The following is a 27400-nucleotide window of genomic DNA, read 5'->3' as shown; positions in this document are numbered from 1 at the left end:
TTTATTAATTTATCCTTTCCCTACTTATTTGAAACAATACCTTTATTGTGTACTAAATTCTTATACATCTTTGGGTCTCAGAGTCTTTCTTTTATATTCTTATATTCTCTTCCCATCAGTCTGTTTTGGTATCTGTTACTCCATTTTAGTTACTGAGGCTTTAAAATGCCTACAAAGAGAATGATTTCTGCCTTTACTGTAGTAAGAAAGTGACAGTTTGTGACATCTTAATCATTCACTTCAGAAAGGGTCACCTTAAAAATGTGCTTTGAAGGGAAAAGGCTTTATTTCAGATAAGCCTTTCTGTGCCAGTAAATTCTAGTGTCATACACAGTCAGCAATATGAAACACTTATTTTCAACAAAATTATATTCTGAAATTTGAAGAGATTATGAAGAGAAAGATACAGTTTCACAGTTTCTGCCCTTAAGAGATTGTACAGGAAAGGACATGACACAGTGAGTTCCCAAAGACAGCAAGTATTTCACCTTTCTCTCACTGGAACCTACTCTCGTACTTGTTATGTAGTAGGAGTTTGTTCATTTACTTATTCAGTAAGTAATCATTGCAGAATTAGTCCATGTGCTGAGGACAGATAAAATGTGAGCACATCTCGATACGCTCCCGAGCGTCATGGATCTCAGAGTCTCAGTGCTAATAGGAAGAGTTATGTAGGGTTATGAGGGGAACCACAGAGATAGGTAATTGACTTCTTTCCCTTGTAGAAGTAGTGATGAAGCTGAAATCTGAAGAATAGACATCATCGGTTCTTTGAAGGAACAAGGCTAGAGCAAACATTATAGGCAGACAAGTGTGCAAATGCATGGGAGGTTGAGGGAGGTGAAAGCTGTTGTGGCCAGAACACAGTGAATTAGAGCAATAGGGTATCAGATGAGTCCAGATGGGCATAACGCTTATGTGGGGTAATGCCTGTGAGCTGACCTCTAGACTCAGAAAAATCTGGGTTCAAATTCTGCTTCTAAAAGGGAGAAAGATAAATTTTTTAAACTTGTGTAAAAAATAAAATCATACTAAAAATATTAGTAATATTTAGAACTGAATACTGTGCTCTGTAGTAAAGCTTATCGGTTGGATCTAAAGAGGTACCTGGGGCAAGATCAATAGGCTTTAATGCTTGTATTATTTTTTAAAATGCTGAAAATTTATGAACTAAGAGTCCAATGAAGAAATTAGTAAAACCAGAGAATAAGCCTCAAAATGGTAAAGAAAGGGTATAAAACATATACATTAACGAAATAAAGCTGCGGTACAGTAGAGAATCACTGAAGACCAAAGTGAGTTCATTGAAAACTAATAAGATATACGAAGTCCTGGTAAGGTTAATCAATAAAGAGAGAAAGGGAATAATAAAATTAGGACTAAGAAGGAGAGCTATATGTGAGATGTTACAAAGTGACTACTGGAAGAACTTCTGGAGCAACAAATTGGAAAACTCAATTGAAATGTGTGCATTTCTGAAAAAAGCCTGCTCTGGAAGACATGGCCTGAGCACTCCTCTTAGGTGACTTAATCTGTAATTTAAAATCTTGCCACATAGAAAGCATGAGGACCAGACAGTTTAAAAGAAAGTTCTACCGTACTTGAAAGAAAAAGATCATTGCAGGCTCATTACTGCACATTAGAGGCTCCGGGGATAGGGGGGCACATACCGAAAGTATGTAAATGTCAGTAATCGGGTTAAATCTTGACGTTGACACCCATGGAGACACAGGACAGGTGACCATATAGAACAGCGCTGGTGTCCCGAGGTCCTTCCTGTCCTAAGCCGCTGCCTTTCCACTAGCCCGTCTCCTGGGTTTGAAGGTAACCATATCTTTACCTTGCATACCATTGAAGCGTGTAGCTGGAGGCAGTAGAGTTTAGTTTATCCTCCCTGAACTTCATGGTTTTCTGTCTGTAGACTTGAATAATTATAACAATAAAAAGCTCAAGTTGTCAACTTAAGAGCAGAGGCTGACTTGCATACTTTGGTACTTTGGGCGTACTTCTCATTACTTATTAATTTAACACCAAAATGCTCTGAAACAATGAAACCCTGAATCTGCTTTAGAAAGGCCCTTGCTTCATATTCATATTAATATTAGTGACTTCCGTGATTCTGAGGCTGACCCTTGTGGCCCAGGGATGACAGTGATCTACTAGAAACCATGAAACACCCAGGCTGAAGCAAATCTGCTGATACTTGGTGTTGGCTGTTCAGCTGGCTCATCCCTCTATGGGGGAGAGCAGCCAACAGGTATTGGGGGTCATGACCCACCTGTGGGGGAGGTGAAAGAAAATTGCTCCTGACTCCCTGAATTTCATTGGGAAAGTTATACAAGACGTGCTTTTGTGTCTCACCATTTTTGCTCAACATACTCACATTAAACAGTTTTTGTTGTTGCATGTTGCTGTAGTTACCTCCTTTTTGTTACCGTGTAGTAAGCCATTATTTGTCTATAATACCGTTTTTCCATTTTACTGTTGAGTTATTTCCAGTTTGAGGCTGTTATCCAAAACTGCTGCTCTCTCTGTTCCTCTAATGTCCACTGGTGGGTATGGGCACTCATTTCTCTAAGGTACATGCCTAGGAGTGGAATTACTGAATAAAGCAGTGGATTTGCCCCAAGACTTAATTTCAAGCTGTGGCATATTAAGCTCGTGTGGAAGTGTGTGGGTAAGAGAAAGAGACCCCTGCGCGCGTACAAGCTCCGTACGTGACAGAGCTGACACTGTGTCGATAGGGAAAGAAATCAAGTCAATAAATTGTGCCCCCGAAGCTGGTATTGGTAGGAAGGAATGGGAGTGAAACTGGGTTCGGCCTTACCCCATACACAAAAGTTAATTCCCAGCTGATGAAATACATAAACCTAAAAAGCAAAACTTTAAACTGTTAGAGTTTTGGAAGGAGAGAAGCTTCCTGACCTTGTTAGAAAGGATTTCATAAACAAGGCATCAAAAGCAATAACCATACGGGTAAAGATTGATGGACTGGATTATATTAAAACTAAGAATTTCTGTTCATCATATATTATGATAAACATGAAGACTTGCTACAAGCAGAGGAAATGTATACCATATAATGTGTACAGTTTTGGTGCTCAGCATGTATAACAGCAACACCGTAATCTAGCCTGCATAACCTAGCAATTCCCTTTTAAGTAATTTAGGAAAACTCTTGGCCAACGGGCACCAGAAAACACTTTTTGAAAAAGTAGTGGCAAGACTGGTTATAATACATAGCAACTGGAAATATCCCAGATTAACGGAAATAAGTATATTGTAGTTTTTCACACAGTGGAATATAACATGGTAATACAAATTAATGAATTACAGCTGACATGTAATAATTGTGGATGAATCTTAGAAACATAATACTAAATGAAAGAAACAAGTTCCTAAAAATGATATAGTAGCGGATACTATTTTTTTTTTTTTTTTTAGAAAAACACAGAAACTAAGCAAAGTATTGGTGTAGATGAATATATCATAAACCGTATTTTAAAATGCCATACCTCTTCTTTCCTGAAAAATTCAGTCTTAAAGCCGTTAGGTTGATATCCACTTGGGGTATGGAAACCATGGTGACCCCGAGCTGGGCTTTGGAACCTTAATGGAGTGAGGGGTTGGGCTGTAAGATGAGAGAGAGGGAGAGAGGGGATCAACCCAGCCTAGGGCGGCAGGAGGTGAGTAAATGAGAAAGACTCTTACAAAGAGCCCCCACTGTGGGGTGTCAGGGACCGGCAAGGTGAGGAAGATGTCCGTCCCAGACCGCGGTGGAAAGTTTTAAAATTCTATGAGGAGGCATCTGCGTTTCTTATATGCCCGCAGGGTGATTCTGATCTGTGTGGGTAGCACTTGGAAACCCGTGGCCGTTGGTGGGAGGGAAAATACACACACACACACACACACACACACACACACGTATGTGTATGTGTATATATTATATATGTATATTCAGGAAAACAGCAAACATTTTTGATTGAAGAAGAAAGAAAGATAAGGTGAAGACGTAGAAGTGAATTTGGCTGGTACGGAAGACAATAAAAAGGTGATAAATGAGTAAATAGATAATAAATAGATTCCATGATCAAGTAAAATTTATCCCAGTTATGTAAGACTTGTTCAATATGCAAATGTCAGTTAATGTAATCTAGCACAGCAGGCTAAAGAAAAGTCATGATCATATCAATACATGCAGAAAATGAATTGGGCAGAACGATGACAAAACCTCTCGGGAAGCTAGAAATAGAAACTACCTCAACATAACAAAGACCACATGTGAAACCCCAAACTCGGGTGAGAGACAGAGCTTCTCCCCCAACAAGGCAAAGATGCCCACTTTTGCCACTTCAGTTCAAGAGTGTTTAAATTCCTAACCAGAACAATTAGGCAAGAAAAAGAAGTAAAAGGCATCCAAGCTGCAAAGGAAAAAGTAAAATTAGCTCTGTGTCCAGATGCCACGTCTTAGATTTGGAAAACCCTAAAGATTCCACAGAAAAAATTGTTTAAGCTACTAAACGGATTTAGCAAAGTTGAGAATACAGAATCACCATACAAAAATCAGTTGCATTTCTCTACACTAACAACTTTCCAAAAAGGAAATTAAGAAAATTCCATTTACAGTAACATCGAAAAAGAATATAATACTTGATAAACTTAAGAAGGCAGGAGACTTACACATTGAAAACTTCAAGCCGTGGGACAAGATTAAAGAACACAGATCAATGGAAAAGCCTTGTGGCTGTGCATTAAGATATCAGTGCTACCTACCCAGAGCCGTCTGGAGAATGAGTGTCATTCCCACCAAAATCTCAGTGTCGTTTTCTGCAGAAATAGAAAAATCCATCCTAAAATTCATAAGGAATTTCAAGGGACGCCACATAGCCAAAACAATCTTGAAAAAGAACAAAAGTGGAGGACTCAACACTTCAAGGTGTTTTTTTTTATCTCGCATTTTTGCACAGGCAGGGACTTTGACTGTGATGCTGAATGTAAGTGATGAGAGCAGACGTTTGCTCTGTCCTTGATATTAGGGAAATTGTATGTCTCTCACCACTAAATGTGAGGCAAAAAGAAAATCTAGGAAATCCCCTGCTCAGGTCCCACGGTCCCCAGCCAGTCTGTTTGCGTATGTTTATTTGATGTATAATTTCCAGGGTTTTCAGTTGTACTTAGTGGGAGGATAAGTAGACATGTCTATTCCATCTTTGCCTAGAACTGGAATCACCTTAATTTTTAAAGATGTTTTTGATTCATTTAGAATTATTTCGGCAGGTGTTTTCCTCTCCCTTCTGGCACTTACAATTTATATCATTGCCTTCTGGCTTGCGTTGTTTCCAACGTGAAGTCTACACTCATTCTTATTTTTGTACTTTTGTGTAGATTGGGTATTTTTTTCTCTGGCCCTTTATTTTCTTTATCAGATAGTTTTCAGCAAGTTTATTATGATACCACCTTACTTGTTTTATTTGAGTTTACATTGTTTATGGCTTGCTGAGCTTCTTAGAACTTTAAATTTATATTTTTATCAAATTTGGAAATTTTTTGACCATTACTCTTGAAATTCTTTCTTTCATTATGAATTTTTGTTACATTGTGAATGCTTCATTATTGTGTGTCTGGTGTTTGTTCTTTTCCCACTGTTGAGTTTACTTTGGTAGGCAGTGAAGTTACTTGCGATCGGCATGGATTCTTTTGAAGATTGTTTTTAAACTCGTAAGAGCTGGCCCATAGTCCAGCCCTACAGAAATGGATACTATTACCCTCCCCCCGTGTTGGACAGTGTCTGTCCGTTCTGCCCAGTGGGCCCCGAGTATCTCCCATCATGTCTGAGCTCTGGGAGTTGTTCAGGCGATAGTGCTGTGGTCATTCTTCGTGCAGCCTTAGGAACTGCCCCTGCACAGGCGCAGTGTCCTGAGGGACACGCACACGTAGATCTCTAGAGTTTGTTTCCTGCACAGCTTTCTGCGCTGCCGTGCTCTGCCCCACGGGCTCCCGCCGCCCCAGCCTCTCTGCACATACTCTGGTCTCGCTCTCTTTTCAGCTCATCAAGTTGGGCGTTCTCTCTGCTTTGGTTCTGCTGCTCTACCACCATCCTGCTCATAAAGGAAAAGTGGTTGCAGGACTCTTCTCTCTTTTTTCTTTCTGTTTTCTCGGGGGGTCACAGTGCTGCACTGTAGTCCAGTGTCTGATATAATAATTGTTTCGTACACTTTCCAGGTTTACAGTGGTTTCCAGGTTTATACCAGGTTACAATGGTTCCCTGTAGTTTTACAGTTGTTTCTCGTAGTTTTCTGTTAGTTTCTGTCAGTAGGACAAGTCTGCTATCGGTTACTCCAGCATGGCCAGATGAGGCAGTCTCCGTATCTCTTTCTTTAATTGCTGTTATGTTTTTATAAATAGACAGTCATTTGTAGGAAATTATTTTTTTCACCATGAAATTATCTTTAAACTTCTCTTTGTAGCTTTACTGAAGCAGCAGTTGAGATTCCCAGTCCTCCTGAAACCCCAGCCAAACCTCCCGAACCTGAAAGTACCTTGCAGCCTGTGCTTTCTCTCATCCCAAGAGAAAAGAAGGCCCCACGTCCCCCAAAGAAGAAGTTTCAGAAAGCAGGGCTGTATTCTGACGTTTACAAAACTACAGAGTAAGTAATAGTACCTCTCAGCTAACATCCGTTACAGACCTGTTATTGTCCCATGTTTGAGAAAACACTTTGACCGTCAAAACAACATGCGTAGAATGTACACGAGTAGGAATCGCATCACAGACACCTCAGGTTCTCTGTCGTCCTGACACTACACTGTGGTTTGGGGGCTGGTAGATCTTCCCCGTCTTTATCTTCTCTGTCTTTGTAGGTTACATTTCTATAGTTTGGATTCAGATGGTGCTTTTTTGTTCATTAAAACTAACAAGAAGGACATTATGCATGTATCTAAAACGACCTTGGTGATTTTCGGCAGCTCGTTGCTCATCAATTGTGTTCCAAGCACTTTGCCAGACGAGTAAAATCCTCCTTACTTTTAAAACTTCACATTCCCTTGGGAAAACATAGCTTGATAAGCACTCGAATTGAGAAGTTTTAAAGCACCAAAGAGCTCTCACTACCTGTATCATGAGTAAGAAGTATCTCACAGAATCGAGTTGGGTTAGGTTCGGAGCTTCGGTAACAGTTCGCAAGGTGGAGAAGGGTATTCCATTCAGAGAGTAGCACGTACCAAGGCACGTCCTGGGTTGCAGAGATTTTTCATATATTAGAACAACTCAGAGGTTCAGTGTTTCTACAATGTAGTGCTGTTGTAGGAAATAAACAAGTGATAGCCAAAACCGTGGACTTCACTGACTCAAGGTGTTTATTCCATTAAGTGACAGGAACTTAAAAATGGCATTTTGAGAAAGGAACTGAAAAGTACGAGTTTGTGTTTTAAGGTCAGTCTGGCAACAGAGTGGAATATGAATTGAGTGAGAGCGTTCCTACTGGCAGAAACTCACACTAGCCATTAACAGGTCATGAGGGTCTGAATTTAGGCAAGAAAGAGTAAAATTGAAAGAGGAAAGGTTAAATGTTAGAGACACATCTGACTCGGTCAACATGTGAATCACAGAACTTTATTAGCATTGAAAGATTTTTCATTGATTTGCCACTGAGTTAAATGTCACATAAATTCTTTGTACTCTATTCCTGCTTCTTGATCATGGAAATGTTTTATTACTTAGGTTTAGTTTCAGCTGCCAATCATAGGAAATCCTCTCAAATCACCAAGACTGAAAAGATAGACTTTTGTTTTCCTCTAATTTAAAAGAAGCTGTGAAATACACAGTTCAAGGTTACTATGGTATCAAAATTAGATGGAGATAAAACCACAGTCTCGATATGGAAGATGCATTAGATGAGGAAATATTAGAAGACCGGTGGGAAGCTGGACGCCCTTGAGGTTTTCCAGGATGGAAGTAATGTCATGAACTAAGGAGAGAGCAGTGTCAGGATGTTGGAAAGGGTGGAGTCTTGACACTTTTCTCACAGTAACATTGAAAGGAATTAAAGCCTGATTGGATGGCAGGGAGTAAAGGACAGGGCTGGAGTCCTGGGTTGAATGTTGCATCCCCGGGTGTGTGGCGGTGTCAGTAGCTAAGATGACAGATACAAGGGGTGCAGCCCGTGCTCCTGGGTTTCAGAAAACCTCTCATTAATGATGTAGGCACCAAAAAAGTCTAGTGTATTAGTCATCAGACTATTAAAAGAGGTTAAGCTGTGGATCAGTATTCAGTGCCTGCTGTAACAAATTACTTACGTTGTTAAAAGCAACACACATGTATTTTCTACTTCCTGAGGTCAGAAGTCCGATAAGAGTCTCTCCAGGCTAAAATCAAGGTTCTGGCAAGTCTGCATTCCTTCTGGCGCTCTGGGGTAGAATCCTTTGACTTGCCTGTCCAGCTTCAAGAGGCTGCCCATGTCCCTTGGCTGCCCACATCCCTTGGCATGGGGCCCCTTCTGTCTTCCAAGCCAGGAGTGACAGGTTGAGTCCTCACATTGCATCACTTCCACCTTGGCTCTGTTTGCACTTCGGTTTTCACTGACTCTGCCTCTCTCACAGCCCTCTTCCACTTACAAGGACCCTTGTTATTACATCGGGCCCACCCAGATAATCCAGGATGGTCTCCCTGTCTCAGAATCAACAAATTAGAAATTTTAATTCCATCTGCATGTTCCCAGGTGCTGGGGATTGCAATGTGAATGTGGGTGGGGTGGGGGGGGGCGGTTATTACGTGCCTACTGTACCCCTCTAGGCTATAGGACAGGGGATGGGGAGTGGGGTTCTCACTTCTGCTTTTCTGTTTGTCTGGAAGTTAGAAAAATGCTGTATTACTTTTAGAATTTAAATTTTGTTTTCTCTAAATGGAAGATATTAAGTATCAGACATATATCAGATGAATTAGAGAAGGACCGTCAGGCTTCAGGGGCTGTGTGACAGTCAACAGCACAGTATGCAAGACTTCACACGACTGACAGGAGCCGTCAGCTCTCCTCTGAGGCCCGTCACTCGTAACATTTTGGGCAAATGACTTTCTCTGGGAATCGTGAAAATGAAGCTTGATGTATAAAATTAAGCCGTTGAACTATAGAGCTCATAGCTTAAGATTCTCCCAGCTCTCAAATACTGACTTCTAAATCTTATAAAATAAGAAACTCGCATACACTTACTTTGATTTATGGGCTAGACTTTGAGTACTGAATCTCTTATAGGAAATGGGGTAACTACAGTTTTATAGCTTGCAGACTTATTTTCATGGGAATCATATATAAAATATAGATGTACTTTATAATATTTATTATGTATCATACATAATGTTTGCACTTAGCTATCATTTCCTCAAAATAGTACAGATCATTGGAAATAAAATCATGGTACCATCTTGCATTTGATATGCCATTTAAATTTTCAGAATACTTTTATGTTAAATCTGTGGAAAATGGTAAAGCTGGTAGTTACTATATCTACTTCTTAAGAATCTGACACACAAAGGTTAAGGAACTTACCTAAACGTAACAGTGTTTGCCTTTAAAACCAGTTCTGGAGTCGAGTGCTTAAGGCCACACCACTTGTTTTACCATTGACTCCTGCTGCTTTTCAGAGACAGATTTGTAGGGCAGAGGATTAAAATTTCTGTCTTACGTACAGAAAATCTGATGGTTAACGTAGGATGAAATACCAGAACCTGGTTCATTTTCCCCTGAATTGTTTTAGGAATAGTCGAGGCTCTGAGTCTAATTTGAATGTAGGAGTGTGGAGAGAATGAATGCTGACATCACGCCACTCCCTGTATGAAGTAGATTCAGGCTTTGTATTTGTTTCAATTAATAAACTATCTTTTAGAGCAGTTTTACGTTCACAGCAATAATGGAGCAGGAAATACAGGGATACCCTTGGCCTCAAACCCCACAGACCTCCCTCATCTCTGCTTGGCCTAATGCTGCGCTTGACAGGTGGTGACACAGAAGCTAATGAAAGGTTAAATGACTTGCTCAAGTCACACAGATTATTTTTAGCTAAAACAGCTTAAAATTTCATTTATCTGATCTTTATTTCAGTCATTAATCAAGAAAACAAAAATAACCCATGTAAAGTGTTTTTTGAATCATTTTTAAAATTTTCTTTAGGGTTGTTGTTTTTTAGGTATAGTTGAATACAACATTATATTAGTTTTGGGTGTGCAGCGTGTTTCAGTATTTGTATATATGGCAAAATGATCACTGCGATCAGTGTAGTTAACATCTGTTGCCTTACGTACTAGGAAAGTTTATTTTCTTGACAGGACTTTTAAGATCTACTCTTAGGAACTCTCAGATATCCAATACAGTATTATTAACTGTCGTCACGATGCAGTGCATCCCGTGACTGTCTGGTTTTATTCCTGGGAGTTTGTCTCTTTTGACTCTCATGGCCCATTTTCCCCACCTCCTACCCCCTAAGAGTCTGTTCTCTGTATCTCTGTTTGGTTTTTTTTGTTTTTGTTGTTTTCAGATTCCACATATAAGTGAGATCATATGGTCTTTGTCTTTCTCTGAGTTATTTCACCCAGCATAATGCCCTCGAGGTCCATCCTTGTTGTCGCAAATGGCAAGGTTTCCTTTCTTTTTAATGACTGAATAGCATATCACTACATTTATTATATTGTAAATAATGCTGCATGAACATGGGGGTGCATACGTCTTTTCCAGTTAGTGTGTTCGTTTCCTTTCGATACATAAATACCCAGAAGTGGAAGTGCTGAGTCATATGATAGTTACATTTTTAATTTTGGGGGGAACCTCCTTACGATTTTCCACAGTGGCTGCACCAATTTACATTCCCACCAACAGTGCACGAGGGCTCCCCTTTCTCCACATCCTCGCCAACCTTGTTATTTCTTGTCTTTTTGATGACAACCATCCTAACATGCGTGAGGTGATAGCTCACTGTGGTTTTGGTTTGCATTTCCCTGGTGATTAATGACGTTGAGCACCTTTTCATGTACCTGTTGGCCATGTGTGTGTCCTCTTTGGACAAATGTCTGTTCAGATCTCCTGCCCATTTTGTGATGAAGTTGTCTTTTTCCTGTTGAGTTGTATGAGTTCTTTATCTATTTTGGTTATTAACCTTTATCAGATATGATTTGTAAATATCGGTAAGATTGCTTTTTCATTTTCTTGTTGGTTTCCTTTGGTTTGTAGCTTTTTAGTTTGATGTGGTCCCTTTTGTTTATTTTTGCTTTTGTAGCCTTTGCTTGTGGTGTCAAACCCAAAAAAATCATCACCAAGATGGATGTCAAGGAGCTTAACCCTCTGTGTTTTCTTCTAGGAGTTTTATGGTTTCAGGTCTTATTTTCAAGTCTTTAATCCATTTCAAGTTGATTTTTGTGTATGTTGGAAGATAGCTGTCCTAAGTGGCTCTGCCTCCTAAATCCAGGTGAAAGTAATTTTGAGAACAGTGTTTTACATCTTAAAGATCACGTGTAAATGCAACTAATTTTGTTCCTACAAACAACTGCAACATACCATTCATTGACTCTTATTTCATAGTTTTCGTATCTAGTAATTAGTTCATAGTTTTCATATCTGAATAGCTGTTAACACAGGTAGCAAATTTTGTGAATGGTATTATGACAGGTAGCCTTTTTGATCTTAGGTCTGTAATGTTTATATCTAGGAATTTGCAAGTGATTTCCTACGTTTAATCTTTGTCCATTTTGTCTTCGATGCAGTCTTCTCTGCTTGACTTTGTTTTGTGTTGGAATGTTTTAGTAGATTTGCCTTTAGCTATCTAACAAAGAAAGGTTGTAGAATTGTCAGGATTTTAGTGGCTATTGACTGAAAATATAGTACATGTTGCTAAGAAGGCGCTTTCATTTGTTTTTTGTGTTCCCGCCACACTTTGGTGACCTGCCTGTGTCACCACAGTGACTGAAGTCCGTGTTCTAATCTGTGGGTCTGTTCCCACGTTGTTTCTTAACCATTTACTATGAACAATGTCCAGCCAATCCATTAGTATTTAGAACTTATCCTATGAGTCATTTCTAATCAACCAACAATAAAAAAGAAAGTAAACTTAATGAAACTTATCTTTGTTAAAAAAGACTAAAGATAAAAAGAAAAATATATTTAATTCCAGAAAAAGTTTTGCAAGCAAATCCAGGCTTTAAAAGAAGTATTCTTCATAGGAAAGTGTAATGGGTGAATTTCAGTGCAACACACCCAAAAGCACCAAGATTACATTTGTTTGTTCTCATATTACCATATTCACAAAGATCATGGCCTCCCATCTCTCTAGACATCAGCATTGCAAAGGGACAGGATTGTGAGGGAGTCAGTAACTTACCCAAAATGGCTGTGGTTCCAGGTGTCAGTTTCACTTTCACAGTCCCTTTTTGTAGTGAAGTCTCCACCTCTAAGGTGGATATTTTACTGCATAAATCTGTTCAGTGATTTTTCTGATTCAGAATCATAAATTGGATGTTTATTGGACCAGTTTTATGTGCATTTATAATATACAATATTGATTAATACACAAAGATGTCTTTTGTGGTTTGCTTCCTACTACGAGAGCAGCATGCTTCTAAGCCTTCAGAATCAGCTTTGGCTTGGAAACACTGATAAAATTCTAAGTTACTCTTATGTGTCAAAAGTATTTTATTGCCCTTATCAACTGACCTACGGAGATGAGGAACCAGAATCCTTCCGCCTTACCTCTGTCAGGTTTCACATGGAGGACCTGGGAAAGACTCCTCTTTCTCTAAACGCCCACATTTGCCCGTCTTCCTAACCTGCCAAGAAGTGCCGTTACTTATTCCCTTAAATTATGGGATTTTCTAAGCCATGGTGCGGATGGCAGTCCAGTTTCCTGAGGATTTTATAGGTATCGTTATGTTTAGGAGGCGTACTACTTGGATTCTTCATGGTCCCCAGTTTAGTGTATCCACTTACGTATCTTATTGGTCCTACCTAATAACTCCATGGTCCTAAAACACATGGGAAATGTGAGCTATCAGAAAACACCTGTGTCGCTCTCTGCCCTGGCTCCTGGCACGAAGTCCCGAAAACCCTGGCGATTTCCTAAGTGACGAGAACACAAGGAGCGTCCTTGTTCTGACATTTGTCTTTGGCCCTGACCCTGACACAGGGCTCCCAAAACCTTTGGAAATTCCTAAGTGATCAGATGCTGGGAGCATCTTGATCCTATTGAGGGGACGCTGGGTGGGCGCCTGGCGGGGGGCTGTCCCCAGAAGGACCAAGCCCTGAGGAGAAGCTGGGAATTTTCAGCCCCACGCCCCGTCCTCCAAAGGAGAGAGGGCCTGGAAATCAGAGTTACTCATCAGCCATGCCTGTGTGGGAAGCTCTGTAAAATCCCCACAGTGCAGAGTTCAGGGCGCTTCTGGGTTGGGGCACATGTTGGGGTGCGTGGAGTGTGGGCCCAGAGGGCACTAGTGCTCCGCCCCCTCCCTCATGCCTGGCCCTCCGCAGAGATGCGTCTGGACGTTCACCTGGGTCCTTTAGCACATCCTCTAATAAGCTGGGAAACAGGAAGTGAACTGTTACCTTGAGTTCTGTGAGCCGCTCCAGCAAATTAATCAGACCCAGGAGGGGGTCGTGGGAAGCTTCCATGTACAGCCGATTGGTCAGAAGCTCAGCTGACCTAGACTTATGACCGGCGTCTGGGAGCGGGGTGGAGGGCAGTCTGTGGGGCTGGGCCCTTACCCTGTGCCGTCTGGTGCTCGTCTGGTGCTTGCTCTCCAGTGTAGTGTCAGCATTGACACCCCGCTGGTGTCGCAGAAGGACTTGGGGTGGGCAATACCTCCACACATTTGGTGACTGAAGTTGCAGCTGTAAAGTGCTACCTGTAAAAGTAAAGGAGACACACAGGAAAGAAACTCAGTGGGGAGCACGGGGGTGTCCCTGCACAGGCAGGGAAGAGCTGGTGGTTTTTCTAAATGGGGACAGGAGAGGTACTTTACATTATACAGATGCCGTATTCTGAATCATTTTTTAAGCAGGCCAGTGCGGAGACATTCAGCGCTTGTGCTTTCATCTCCTTTTTATGGCTGCTCTGCTGACCATGCCTTTTGCGGAGGGGTGAAAAGAGATTTGAAGTAACAATGTTTAGAAACATTTTTTAAGTTTATCTATTTATTTTTTTTTTTTTTTTACAGAAATTGTATTAAGTTTTCGGGTAGGCTTTTAATCGATATTAAGAATTTTCACAGGATAGTTTTTCTAAATTTAAGACATTTGGAACAGTATACCAGTTAACGGATATTTCGTTCTAATTTATACAAGTATAGCCTATGAACTTGAGAATTATAGAAAAAGTGAGCTGAAAGAAATGGTCTTTATCATGCACTCATTAAAAATGGAATATTGACCACAATTAAATCAGTTTGTTCAGTCCTAGGTAGTTAATTCTTGTTTTGCTGGTCTTGAGTTATAGAAAGTGACTTTCACAAAGTCATTTGTTTCCTGGCTTAAAACGTCTTGGAAATTCTGTCCCTTTTTACAATCCAACAGGCATCTGTTTGAGGTAATGCTGTCAGCTAATAAAGGGAAATCTGTCCCGGTAAATCTATTCCCAGTAGTATCATTAGTCAGAAATAACTGATACAGTCATTTCCTGAGGCCGCTTTGATGTTTCTTCCGACAGTATTGGTTTTTGCTTCTAGCTGTGGCTTTTAGGCAATTGTATGAAACAAATCAGAAACCACCTTTAGATAAGAGTGAGTGGCTTTGGTTAACCTATTGTAATTATAAATAATATCATAATGAATGGAAATGGAGTCCTTTATAAATCACTCATAAAGATTTAACCAAAAGTTACTCAGAGAATGAAAACATAGAAAGTGAAGGCACTGACAATTCTGCAGACCCTTCTGATACATCCAATAAAACGTATGTTATGATTGTCACCAACTGACAAGGAAAATCCAACCTAGAAAAACAAATGTTCTTGACAAAGAGGATAAAGTTTTGACAGTTACTGTTCCGGTGCAGTATAGGAACGTTAGTACGCTTTTGTTCAACCATCAAAGTACGCAGTAGCTCAGACGTACGCACATGAATAAAATACGGCTTAACGTAATTAACTAGGGAACTTGGACTTCGTGTTGATTTGCCGGACAGGAAGCTCTTGGAATAGTGATGTGTGTGGCATGAGGTGGGGGACAGGCCCTTCTTGTGACTCCCTCAGCAGCTGTCTGGGCAACTTCAGGGATAGTTTGAGGATAGAAGACATCTTAATAGGTTTATTATTTTAAGTTTGGGGCCTAGATTAAAGGTGACATGACTTGAAAATAAGGTGAATAGTGCTTAACGCCAAGAAATATTTAAGCTAAATTCAATAGCAATTAATGATTGTTAGGAATCCTAGCTTTTTACGTTTCTTTCTGAAGTACTTATATACTCTTTCTCCAGTTTGGTGGCGGGTTTGCCTGTCTGGATTAGATATCCCTGTATTACATCCAAATGATAAATCAGTAAAACTGCTCATTACCATGGAGCGAGAAAGCTGGCCACAAATCCTGAATGGGTCACCTCTATAAATAGAGGCACATTGCCTTCTTTTGATAAGAAAACCAAAAGGGTGTTTTTATTTACACACATAGAACAAGGAGTCTCATGTTATTTATACACATAGACATAGAACGAGGCGTCTCTTTGCAGCTTAAGCCATAGGCCAGAAGTGAGCACCTGTCACAGAACCGGCGTCCAGCTTCCTGTCTGCAGCGGCCGCGCTTCAGTCCTACAGGCTGGAAGCTTTTCCTCCTGAGTGATGTCGATGAACAGTGGCTCACAGTCAAATGAGAAGCACAGAAAACGCTGGCCGTGTTCAGTCTCGGACGAACTGACAAAGACAGCCAGATGCTCTCTCTTAACCTGCCAGCCCGCAGCACTCACACAGAGCAGAGTACTAAACAAATGAGAGGCCACGTTGTTATCAGCAACAGGGAAGTAAGCGGCCATGCTGCACCTAGCCGCGCAGCCGGACCTGGCCAGGAACGAGGGAGACAGTTGCTCACGTGATCCGCAGACCCCTGATGGTGTCACGTACCGTAGACATCAGGGTTGCAGAATCAAGGATGGAATCATTTTTGTTAGGGAGCCAGTGAGTAATTGATGGGATGTATTCAGGGCTCATTTATTTGGGGGACTAGAACTATGCAGGTGAGCCTGGAATTTCTTGTGGTTTTGTATGTTTGCTCATCTCAGGCTGCCAAATGTTTATTTCCCTGACTACTGTCTGTTACGTGCTTGCTTCTACCCTAATGGCAGCAGGGTAAATGTCGGCTTGGCTTCGTTCCTGTTTTAGCTGAATGTATCATTCCTAAAAGGCTATTCCAGAAATGTAGGTTTTAAAAATATTTGAAAGTACTTGACATCTGTCCCCCCAGAAATGTGTATTTAAGACTTAAGCCACTGTTAAATCCTCTTGATAGAGTGAGGAAATTGCATTGCCTCTGACTGTTTTCCATTCTTGTCTTATCATAGCCCAAAGAGCCGACTGATCCAATTAAAGAAGGAGAAGCTGGAGTACGCCCCAGGAGAGCATGAGTACGGGTTATTCCCCGCCCCCATTCATGTTGGTGAGTATCAGTACACAGGACATTGCTGAGAAGAAATGCTGTTTCTCGAGTTTGGGCGAAGGGTCTTCTGTATCTCCAGTGGGGTCGAGCTCTTTCTTTACCATTAGTTTGTATACGCACTCTGAGGAATCCTGCAAACTCTTTGCTGTCGAGGAGTCAGAATGACGTAACTTCCTCACTGGAGTTTCAGTAAGCAACATCCATCTGGAGCATTCGGTTCCCTAAGCACATCCTATAGGAAAAGCCAACTACTTGGCAGCTCGGTTTCAAGTGTTTCAAAGGGGTGAGATGACTTATGGGTATGTAATAATCAAAGGAAGAAGGCCCACTGCTCTCCCTGATCATTATAGAGCTGCTTGAAAATTGAGCAAGATTTCACTTTCTGTTTATTTTTGGAGAAAATGTTGAGGCTTTGTTTAGCATTTGGGTGATAGTAGCTTCTAGGATCTTACCATGAAGCGTGTCCGACAAGCAGGAGGTACCTGGACGTCATCCCAGATTCCTGTCGTTCTTTCAGCACCTTATCCAGTCCGTCTCCAAGTTCTGTTATTTCCATGCTTGAACTGTCTCCTACTCTCTCCAAATTCTGTTGCCAGCGCCCAGCTCCGTGCCTCTCCGCCTTTGCTCGGGCTGCTGCAGTAGCCTTCCGACAGGTCTGTGCACTTCCCCGCTCGCCCCTGCGTTCCGCTGTCCACGCAGTGACACGAGATGGTTTTCTCAGCTGAACTGGATGACACTTAACACCTTCCGGTGGCTCCGCCTTCGAGTCAGCTACAAACTCCGGAGCCTGCCTTTGAGGGGTGGCCTGGCCCTGACTGCCCCAGCAGCCCCCACCTCCGTTCCTGTCTGCTCCTTGTTTACTGTATGAGGTCATGTTGGTCTTCTTTCAAAAGAACGTACCAGCCATTTCCCACCAGACGATCGTCATGCTTATTACTCCCATTGCCTGGAAACCTCTTCTTCAAACTCTGCCCATGATTGGTTTCTTCTCACCCTTTAAGGATGAGCCTAATGTCAGTTTCAGCTTAACTATCATTTTCTTTAAAATTTCTTTCCTGGTTTTCCCACCAAAGAAGGTCCCTTTCTTTATTCTGTATCAAGGACCCTGTCTTTCTTTCTAGACTCTGTAATGACTGTATGTTTACTCACTTATTATCTGCCTCCCCCGTTATATTACACGTTCCAGGAGTACAGGGCACATGTCTTATTCTCCTCTGATTTCCCAGTGTCTGGTACAGAGTAGAACTTGAACAGTTATTGTTGTATAAATGAGAGAAGAGGAGCAGTGAGGCTAAGTTGCTGAGTGTGGATGACAGCGTTTTCTCAGGAACACCTTTCCTGTGCAGAAGATGTGAGTCCCACCTGCAGAGTGTTTTCTCTTCAGCTGTGCTCCCTTGACCGTCCTGACCGTGGGGCTCGTCTCTGTGGCCCCATTATCTAATCCCCAGAGGGCCCGGCACCAGGGGGACTTAGAGCAGCAGACAAGGACAGGTTCTGCGCTGAGGATCCGTGGGCTGTAACTTCTGTGTCGGGCGGCTGGAGAGCGGTTTAGCTACAGGCCAGAGTTACAAGGCTTAGTTCTCAGCCGGTAACTCAGCTAGTGCGCACTTAATGAAGGTAAGAATTAAGTGCCATTTTCTCTGGGCTTAATGCCAAAGTTCTCTTGAAAAAGCCTTTTGTTTTTACTAGTGAGGTCATAGCAGTGGAAACAGATTTTCAACAGATTTACCTATTTCCTAGAACCTACTAATGATAAGTAGGCTTTGAAAATAAGAAGTAATTTACAAGTCCCATTTAAAGGAAAACATGACCACCTTTCAGAGAGAAAAGGAAAGGATTTCTTTGCTCCTTCCGTAGTGTTGGGTGGCAGGACTTACGATCTCAAGGCTTGAGCACACAGTATGAAAAATTCACCAAAATATTAGATTTCATCTAATTTGCACCTGGGATTTAAATGATTTTCCCCCCATTTTTCAAACAAAGATTAGCGAAAGAAGCATTTTTTCCCCAAATAAGGAGCTCCTGCCTAGGTTCCCCCGAAGTATCCGCTCCAGCAGGATTTGATAAAGAAAATCTCTAGGTGGGGCTCACTTCTAGCCGTGCATTAGCTGGCTCTGGTTTCAGAACGTTTCGGGGGAGGAACCATGTTTTTGTTCCAACTCTCAATATAGGGACTGGAGAGGAGGGATACAAATAACCAGGAAAAGCATCGTTAACCACCGTGGATCCTCGCTGCTGGGAACAGGCGCGATGTCAGGCGGCTGTGGCAGGAAATTGTTCTTTGAGATTAGTGGAAGTAGATGTAGAAATTTCTTTCCTAGAAAAAAAAAGAAAAGGTATTCTTTTAAAAAATTCAAAACTACGATCTCCTCCTTCATTCTTTTACACCCTCTTCTCTACAGTAAACACGTAAGATATTACTGGTAAGGAAAAGAGTTAACTCTTCACGTTCAGGGCTTTTTCCTTTTAAAGCTCAGCTGACTACATTGGAAGATCTAATTGGCTTTGTTCAGCAATTCATGAATCGGGCAGCATCCCGTCCAGCGGACAGAACAGAGCTCCAGGTTGCTGTGCAAAATGGGAGACTTTTAAAGACAGAAAGGGGTGGGACAGGAAGTCATCAGACACAAAAGAAAGGATCATTTCAAGCATGGTCACCTTTCTTTGGGAGACGGGAGGGGTCTGTCAGGCGGATTACCCCACTAGTGCTAACCAGGAAATTACATTCGTAGGGAAGGTTGAAACTGTAATTAAATCTTAAGTGTGGTGATGTAGGCTTAGCACAACTGACTCCGTTTGGGGCCTGTTGTCTCTTTTTTAACAGTCCTATCTTATGACCAATTTTGACTTTCTTAAAAATTATTTTTATATTGTTTTTAAGAAGCAGTACATACTGATAAAAAAATTCTAATATAAACGAGTGTGAGTTAAAAGATAAAGTCTCCCTTCCTAAAGATATAATGGTTTAGCATATACCCTTTCAAACTTTTTCCTGTATAGTTGTCTTTTTCCAACACTTCATTATGAACTTTTCTCCCCCCCTTCTTCTGCTTTCCCCCTCCCCTCCGGTTCAAGCCGTTGTTTCTCAGTCTAGTTGTGTAGGACACAGCTCCCTGGCCCATGCTGGTATTATGAGCCTTGCGCTCCCCCCGGCTGAGGCAGTCGGTCACCGGTTGACCGCTCACAGCAGCTCACGGCAGCTCTTGCCGGCTGCCAGCCACTCATGCTGGCTGCCAGCCGCTCCTGGTGGCACACAGTAGCCCACAGCAGCCCACGGCAGCTCACGCCAACCTCCAGCTGCTCACGGCAGCCCAGCTCCAGGGAGAGCTGTTGTTCACAATCTTAGCTGTAGAGGGCGCAGCTCACTGGCCCATATGGGAATTGAACCCGCAGCCTTCAGCGTTAGGAGAAATTTTAGTGAACACTTCACCTAGATTTTGTCATTAACATTTGACTTTATTTACTTCATCATATATTTATCTATCCATCTATTAATCCATCTTATTTTTTAATGCATTTCACAGTATACTGCAGGCATTGATATACTTCCCCCGAAATATTTCAGCATACACACAGGACCAAGATCTCAGTATTTGTTTATACGTTTTTCTTTAGAGGTGAATTCACCATCAGTAAAATTCACAAATCTTAAATGTACATTTGCTGAGGTTTTTAGATTTTCCATGCACCTGTGTAACCCAAACCCTCCCAAGGCCGTTCTCATTACCCCAGAAAGTTCCCTCATGCCTTTCCCCAGTCAGACCCCATCATATATAGCTAGTTAACTTTGTTTTAAGTTTTAAAAAAATGAGCCCGTGCTATAATGTTGTTCTGCAACTTGGAGAATATGTTTCATGTGAGTAAATATACACCTCATTTTGCTTTAATAGCTGTGTAGCTCGTATTCAAATGTACCAAAGCTTACTTCCCATTGGTAAACCTTTAAGTTGTTTCCAGTTTCTCATTATAGGCCTCATAGTTATACATTCAGCTTTGTTTCCCTATCAGCAGCTGGACTCTAGACTTCTACCAGGTGTAACCCCGGAATCTTATATTATTACCTTACCTCCATAGTTATTTCTTCCTAGATATACCTGTAACCCATGCTGCTGTGTCATCAGACTTGTCAATAAATAAACTCATTATACAGTACATGTTAAAATAACATTTTTATAAAAAATAACTTTCCAAAAAATTTTTTAATGAGAAAAGTATCTTTATTTTACATTTTTGCAAATGTTTTTAATGTCTGTCTTAATATAAGACAGCTGGATTTTCTAATCTGTTTTTGCATTCCATCTGTTGGAATGTTATTTTGGTTTAAGTACATGAAGATATCTGACCTCACACAGATAAAAAGTTGTAAAAGAGAAGAATATTTTCATAATTTTAGGTAATTGTAGATATTCTTTGACAGTAAAAATATAAATGTAGTATTTTCTTAAAGGCGCGTTGCAGTGTAGAGTTTGAAATCAATGAACTTTTTGTATTCTGTTACATTAATAGCCATTTGTCTTTCTTGAACTTTAAATGGATTTTTACCCATGTCTGATTTTTATCATTTCATGCATTGGTCATCAAAAAATACTGCTTTGTTGAATTCTATTGCTCTTCCATTCCCTATATGTATCCAAAACAGTTCACATTTGTTTGTGTTGCCACTTATTTTATGAGAAAGTTTTAAGTATTGGAAAACAGAGTCTCACGGTAGTGGACATCGAGTTTTCCAAACTCCCAGTGTTCACTTCCGACTTGCATGTTATCATTGGAAACAGATATTTTCAGTTGTTTCTAGGAGTAACAAGCTCACTGGCCTCTGTTTCAGTTCCTAAGTCAGCATGACTGGAGTTCGTCAGTTCTTTCAAGTAAAAATGGTGGTCATTAGCAAAGCAGCTAATTCAGCCCTCTGTTCCCGTGTTTGCACAGTGCATTTCATGTGACAGTGTCACGCCTCCGAATGCAGCTTTATGCGCACTGCCTCCGTGTCCTGTGGATGGTTACACGGTTTGGCTCGGGTCAGGGTTTAACCTAATCTTTGTCACTTCATCAAGCGCATCCTGACGAGCCGGCACAGTCGTTCCTGCTGGCTTCGTTTTGCTCATACAGTTTGGTGCCACTTGCCTCGATTTACACGCAGATGCCTGCAGTTTCACCCGCCATTGCTTTACACCTTTAGGACGAGTGTCAGCGTAATGACAATGTGTGTAACGTCTCAGTAGTCGTATTAAAGTAGTTTCACCTCTGGCATCACTTTTAGACACAACCATCAGGACCAGTATCCAAATAACTCGGGAAAGTGTAAGTCCTATCGTGACAGCGCGTCAAGGGCAGTAAGGAAGCTGAGGCGACCTCCCTGAGGAGCCTTTGAAGTTGACATATCTTACATATTAAAAACTAGTGGTGCTTTTTAATAGGAAAAAAACTAACAGATCGTAAATTTCCATGTAAACACTAGATTAAGTTCAGGGACTGCCATTTTAGAAAACTCTGCTACTTCCCCTCTTTATAGTCCCCCGTCGATTATGTCCAGTGATGGAGGAGAGTGGGGAGCGGGTGCTCAGTGAGGGATCTTACTAATCAGACAGTTCTTAGTATTTCATTTGCTTCGTAATGTCCTGCGTATTGTTGGTAGTAAATTGGCTACATTGTCTTATATAGGCTACTATTAAAATATATCTTTAACATATACTACATGGCAGAAAATAGTAGCTAAAATAAAAATTGGTGATGGAAAAACTCCATAAAATTAAAATTAAATCTTTATTTTTCTAGTCAGTGCATATTAGCTCTTATGGCTATTAGGCCCTTTTATGAATAGACATTGACATTTATAGTATTTCTTTGTTTGTTTCAGGAAAGTATCTAAGGCAAAAGAGAATTGACTTCCAGCTTCCCTATGACATCCTTTGGCAATGGAAACATAATCAGGTACAATGAGCCTGTCTTACCAGGTTTCATTCTTAAGTGGTAAGGGGGGGGCGGTACAAGTCTTTTTCTCTGCTTCCTTGGTATGCTTTCATTTTAGGAAGTATAGAGAAGTGTCCCTGTGAAGGTTAGAGACTTCTAAAAAATGAATTTGCATCCATATTTAATGTGACCTATTTGCCTTTACTCATACTTCAAAATAGCAGTAAGTTCCTACTTCCCTAGGCAACCTTCTGTTATTATTCTGGACTTTTATTTTGGTAGCAAAGATTCTGTTCTGTAAGAATCCTGTTGGCTGCAGGTCTCCAGAGAATTTAAATGTACTGCCAGCAGCACTAAGAAATTTCAGGCTTTATTTTTGTTGGCTCCTTCCCATCAGTTTGGAATTTATTTTTCACATACAAAAAGAATTCTTCTACCAAAGGAAAGAGGGAAAATGTTTAACACTCTTCTACTTTTAAAAGATCTTGAAATATACTGGGAACTAAAAATAGGAAGGTGCTGTTTTTCTCTTGCTTTCCTAATGGAAAAGTTTCCCCCAGTAATTTTTGTATTAAGCTATAGCCCCAAGACCCCATACATTTCCACCACTGGGAAATAAAAATAGTCATGCAAGTGAGGTGAATAAGCTCCTGAGTTTTGCCAGAATTCCATCAAAGTTTAATTTTGGAATGCCAAAAGCAATGGACATTTTCTTCTGCACTCTCTTCTTTGGTGGCCTTGCTTGAATTCTGAGAGGATCATAGCTTACATATTTGTCTCAGAGAGTTCATAAGAATGAGGGAGACAGTGCTTTGACTATACCCACTGAAAAACGATAGTGGGGTTATTTTTATAGACCAAGGCACTGAGCTTACACCAAGTGGCTACTTTTTTATACTATCTTCTATGGTAAAACACTGGCCAACTGACTACCTCTCTTCTAATACATTCTTTTTTTTTCCTCCTAATGTGTTCTTGATTACAGTGTGAGAGTTTCATTTTCCTGCCTGCCCCAGCTTCTTTATTCACTAAATTAATTGCCTTAATGAAAATGTAAAATGTGTTTTCCTGCAATACCCACCCTGAAAAAGCAAGGGTACTCATCTTTTTAATTTCATATACCTACTTAGACCATCTGAAAAGCCCTAGGCCAGGTTTCCCTTTTTTTCAGAGGGAAATAGAATCTTAATTTATCCAAATGAATAGCTTTGATCTGCAGTGTGATTTTCATTAGTCTATCCAACAACATGCTGAAGCAACATATAATTCAAAATGCATTTTCTTTAAACTATTTTATATTTATATATCTTCTGTGAGTCTAGTTCTCTCTTACCCTGATCTAGTAAGTCACCTTTTATTTCAGGGAAAAAAGTGATCGCACCAAGAGTTTCTCTCAAATGTGTCCAACCCAGAAAATCTTGTAAATATTTCCATATGGGCAGAGCACATGGATAATTTCCTGTATTTTCAGTGATTAATGCTGCTGTCTGGCATTTGAAGTTAATGCTATATCAAGATTTTTCTTTTTTTTTCTTCCAGCTATACAAAAAGCCAGATGTCCCCCTATATAAAAAAATCCGTTCAAGTGAGTAACTTGGGAGCTGTTTTTTCTGTCTCCGTACCATCAGTGTTCTTCTTATCCTTTATTTTCACAAATTATTCTTTGCTGTCTTCTCTCAAGATGTCTACGTTGATGTCAAACCCCTGTCTGGTTACGAGGCTCCCACCTGTAACTGTAAGAAGCCAGATGATGACACCGGGAAAGGCTGTGTGGACGACTGCCTCAATCGGTACTGTGCTAAACTGACGCCTCTAAAAGTGTAGGCTTTGCAATTTGTAAGACACTTCATTTGGAGGGAAACGTTAAATAGCCTCTTAGACTTTTCCTCAAGAAGTTGCACAAACATAGTTGTTGGGCTGTTGTAGTTTGCTCGGGCTGCCATAACAAAATACCACAGACTGAGCGGTTTAAACAACAGACATTTATTTCTCACAGTTCAGGAGGCTGTGAAGTCCAAGGTCAAGATGCCAATAGATTCGGTGTCTGGCGTGGACCCACTTCCTGGCTTACAGACAGCTGCCTTCTCCCTATGTGCTCACGTGGTCTTTCCTCAGTGCACACTCAGGGGAAGAGAGTGAGAGAGAGATCTCTGTCTTCCCTTCTCGCAAGGGCACTGATCTCCTCATGAGGTCCCCACTCCCTGTCTGCCTCCCAAAGGCCCTGCTTCCAGATACCGTCACGGCAGAGGGTAGGGCTTCAACTATGAATTTTGGGGGGACACACATTCAGATGATCCATGGGATGAATAGAATAACAGAAAAAGAATGAGATTTAGAGTCTTATGTACCCAGGTTTTAATCCTCTTACTATTTGTGATTCCTGAGGAAAGTTATTTAACCCCTCTAATAAAAATAATAATACCTTTTTTTCTATGGGGGGTTTTTGTGAGGATTATGTGAGACAAAGTTCATAAAGTATTAAGCAGAGCTGTAGAAACATTCCTAGGTCTCAATAAGTAGCCATGAGAGAATAAAGTAGGCTGATGGCAGTGCGAGAGAAGGAGGACATGATATATTTGAGGGGAAAGCTGGCTTAATGAACCATTAGCATGAGACAAATACAGACATGATTGAGTCAGTGATGTCAGTAAGAGGTGGTAATGTTATTTTCAGAGATAGCGAGTGTGCAGTGTGACTGGTTTAGAGATAAAAATTATGATTTTCATTTGGGACCATTGATATTAAAATGACAATGAGATTTCAAAATGGAAATGTCTGATGGAGATAAAGGAGTACAGATAGTTTGTTGGTTTCAGTATTAACATAAGCAAATTTACAGCAAAAGGACCCATTGAAATGCACACCAATACTCCTGGATAGTTTTTCTGGCCAAGGACAGCTGCTTCTTTGGTCTCTAGTCATCTGTCCTGATGGCTGGGGGAGTCAGTGTTTCAGTACCTCCTGCTTCAGCATGCCGGTGGGGAAATTCTACTTTATCTACCTACATCACTATAAATGTCTTGGCATTGTACGAGGTGTGATCAAACAATATGGTAAATGTTTAAATTAAAAAAATTATTACAGTAAAAGACACATTGCCAATAATTCCCCTGGAAATACTCCTCCTCGCTTCGAACACTTATCCCATCATTCTTGCCACTTTCTGGAGCAGTTCTGGAAGTCCTCTTTCTGAGTGTCTTTAGTTGCACTGTCGTAGCTGCCTCGATGTCCTGAATCATTCTGACTTTGGGGAAGAGCCAGAAGTCACAGGGTGGCAGATCCAGTGAATAAGGTGGATGAGGACACACCATAATGTTTTTATTTGACAGAAATTGCTGTATACTAGAAGTGATGTGTGACACAGAGCATTGTCATGATGGAGGATGATTTATGGCACACTTTAAAATACACCTTCCCTCAACCATAGCTCACACCCGACTGACTACACCAAACAAGTTGAAACTTGTCACCCACTGTTACTAAGGTTTGATGTGTCACTTCCCATATTGAAGATCCCTGCCTTTCTGTTGGATGGCACTCGGCAGCAGCGTTCACTGTATTTTGTGATCACAACAGAAAAGCTCCATGTCACACATCACTTCTCGTATGGCAATTTCTGTCAAATAAAAGCATTACGATGTGTTCTCATTCACCATAGTCACCAGATCTGGCACCATGCGACTTCTGGCTCTTCCCCAAAGTCAAAATGACCATGAAAGGTAAATGTTTTGAATTGATTCAGGACATCGAGGCAACCACAATATTACCTTGTTAACCAGTCTAACCTTATTAAAATAATTTCATGTATTCTTTTTAAAAATTCCTACAAAACATTAGGTGGGTTCATGAAGGCATATATAATGTTAATTGACATGCAATTATTCCTTTTCTTTCCAGAATGATCTTTGCCGAGTGTTCCCCCAACACTTGCCCCTGTGGTGAGCAGTGCTGTAACCAGAGGATACAGAGGCATGAGTGGGTGCAATGTCTAGAACGATTTCGAGCTGAGGAAAAAGGTTGGGGAATCAGAACCAAAGAACCCCTAAAAGCCGGGCAGTTCATCATTGAATACCTAGGGGAGGTTGTCAGCGAGCAGGAGTTCAGGTACAGTAGTGAATGATGGTACCCGGTAAGGTGACAAAGGTACCAGGTTAGAATGGAAAAGGGAACATTGGAAATGACTTTCAGCTTAACCAGTAAGTGGCTTTCCATCATGTCTCTCCTCAGGAACAGGATGATTGAGCAGTATCACAATCACAGTGACCACTATTGTCTGAACCTGGACAGCGGGATGGTGATTGACAGTTACCGCATGGGAAATGAGGCTCGATTCATCAACCACAGCTGTGACCCGAACTGTGAGATGCAGAAATGGTAAGGAAGCAGGGGAGGTGAAGCCAAGAATCCAGCAGAGCAGAGGCAGTGAGGGCACCCAGAGATTGATCTGTCCACAGTGTCACTCAGCTGCCACAAAGCGGCGCAGGCAGTTTCCCATTTACTAGGCCCTCCAGGCAGAGAGTAAGCTTCTGATACGTCTTCACTTCAGCCTAACTGCTCACTCCCAGGAAATTATAAGTATGTGTATGTGTATAGGAAACAATAATAATACCTACTAGTTACTGACACCTTATTATGTCCCAGGCACTGTGTTACATGGTTCTTCTCCTGTCAGCCCACTGGATTTGTCACAATGAGAAATAAAAACAAGGGCAATAGATTAGAATACAATTGAGAAGAAAAAAAAACACATCTGAAAAACAATTCAAAAAAGAGAATAGGATAGGAGAGAATTCTGGGAAGATGGTGGAGTAGGAAGCACCAGAAATCGACCTCCCCTTAGACAATTGCACAGGCACCATCGGTCTGGTAGAACGATTCTGGAAT

The 27400-nt window shown here is 41.1% G+C and overlaps 1 protein-coding gene across 4 annotated transcripts in view; it reads left to right on the top strand.

Moving 5' to 3' along the window:
- The window catches only part of ASH1L (ASH1 like histone lysine methyltransferase), a 142498-nt gene that overhangs the window by 96039 nt on the left and 19059 nt on the right, over positions 1-27400 (top strand). For 3 of the 4 annotated variants that reach the window (XM_074318857.1, XM_074318858.1, XM_074318856.1), the window contains 7 exons: positions 6468-6647; positions 16515-16609; positions 22464-22537; positions 24056-24101; positions 24198-24306; positions 26414-26620; positions 26744-26890. In XM_074318857.1, coding sequence (XP_074174958.1) covers positions 6468-6647; positions 16515-16609; positions 22464-22537; positions 24056-24101; positions 24198-24306; positions 26414-26620; positions 26744-26890 — 858 coding nt within the window. The remainder of the gene's footprint in view (positions 1-6467; positions 6648-16514; positions 16610-22463; positions 22538-24055; positions 24102-24197; positions 24307-26413; positions 26621-26743; positions 26891-27400) is intronic. The other variant, XM_074318859.1, reaches the window with a different exon arrangement.

The sequence above is a fragment of the Rhinolophus sinicus genome, linkage group LG14 (genome assembly GCF_036562045.2).
Source record: "Rhinolophus sinicus isolate RSC01 linkage group LG14, ASM3656204v1, whole genome shotgun sequence".
Classification (NCBI taxonomy): domain Eukaryota; kingdom Metazoa; phylum Chordata; class Mammalia; order Chiroptera; family Rhinolophidae; genus Rhinolophus; species Rhinolophus sinicus.
This window is presented reverse-complemented; position numbering and strand designations above follow the sequence as displayed.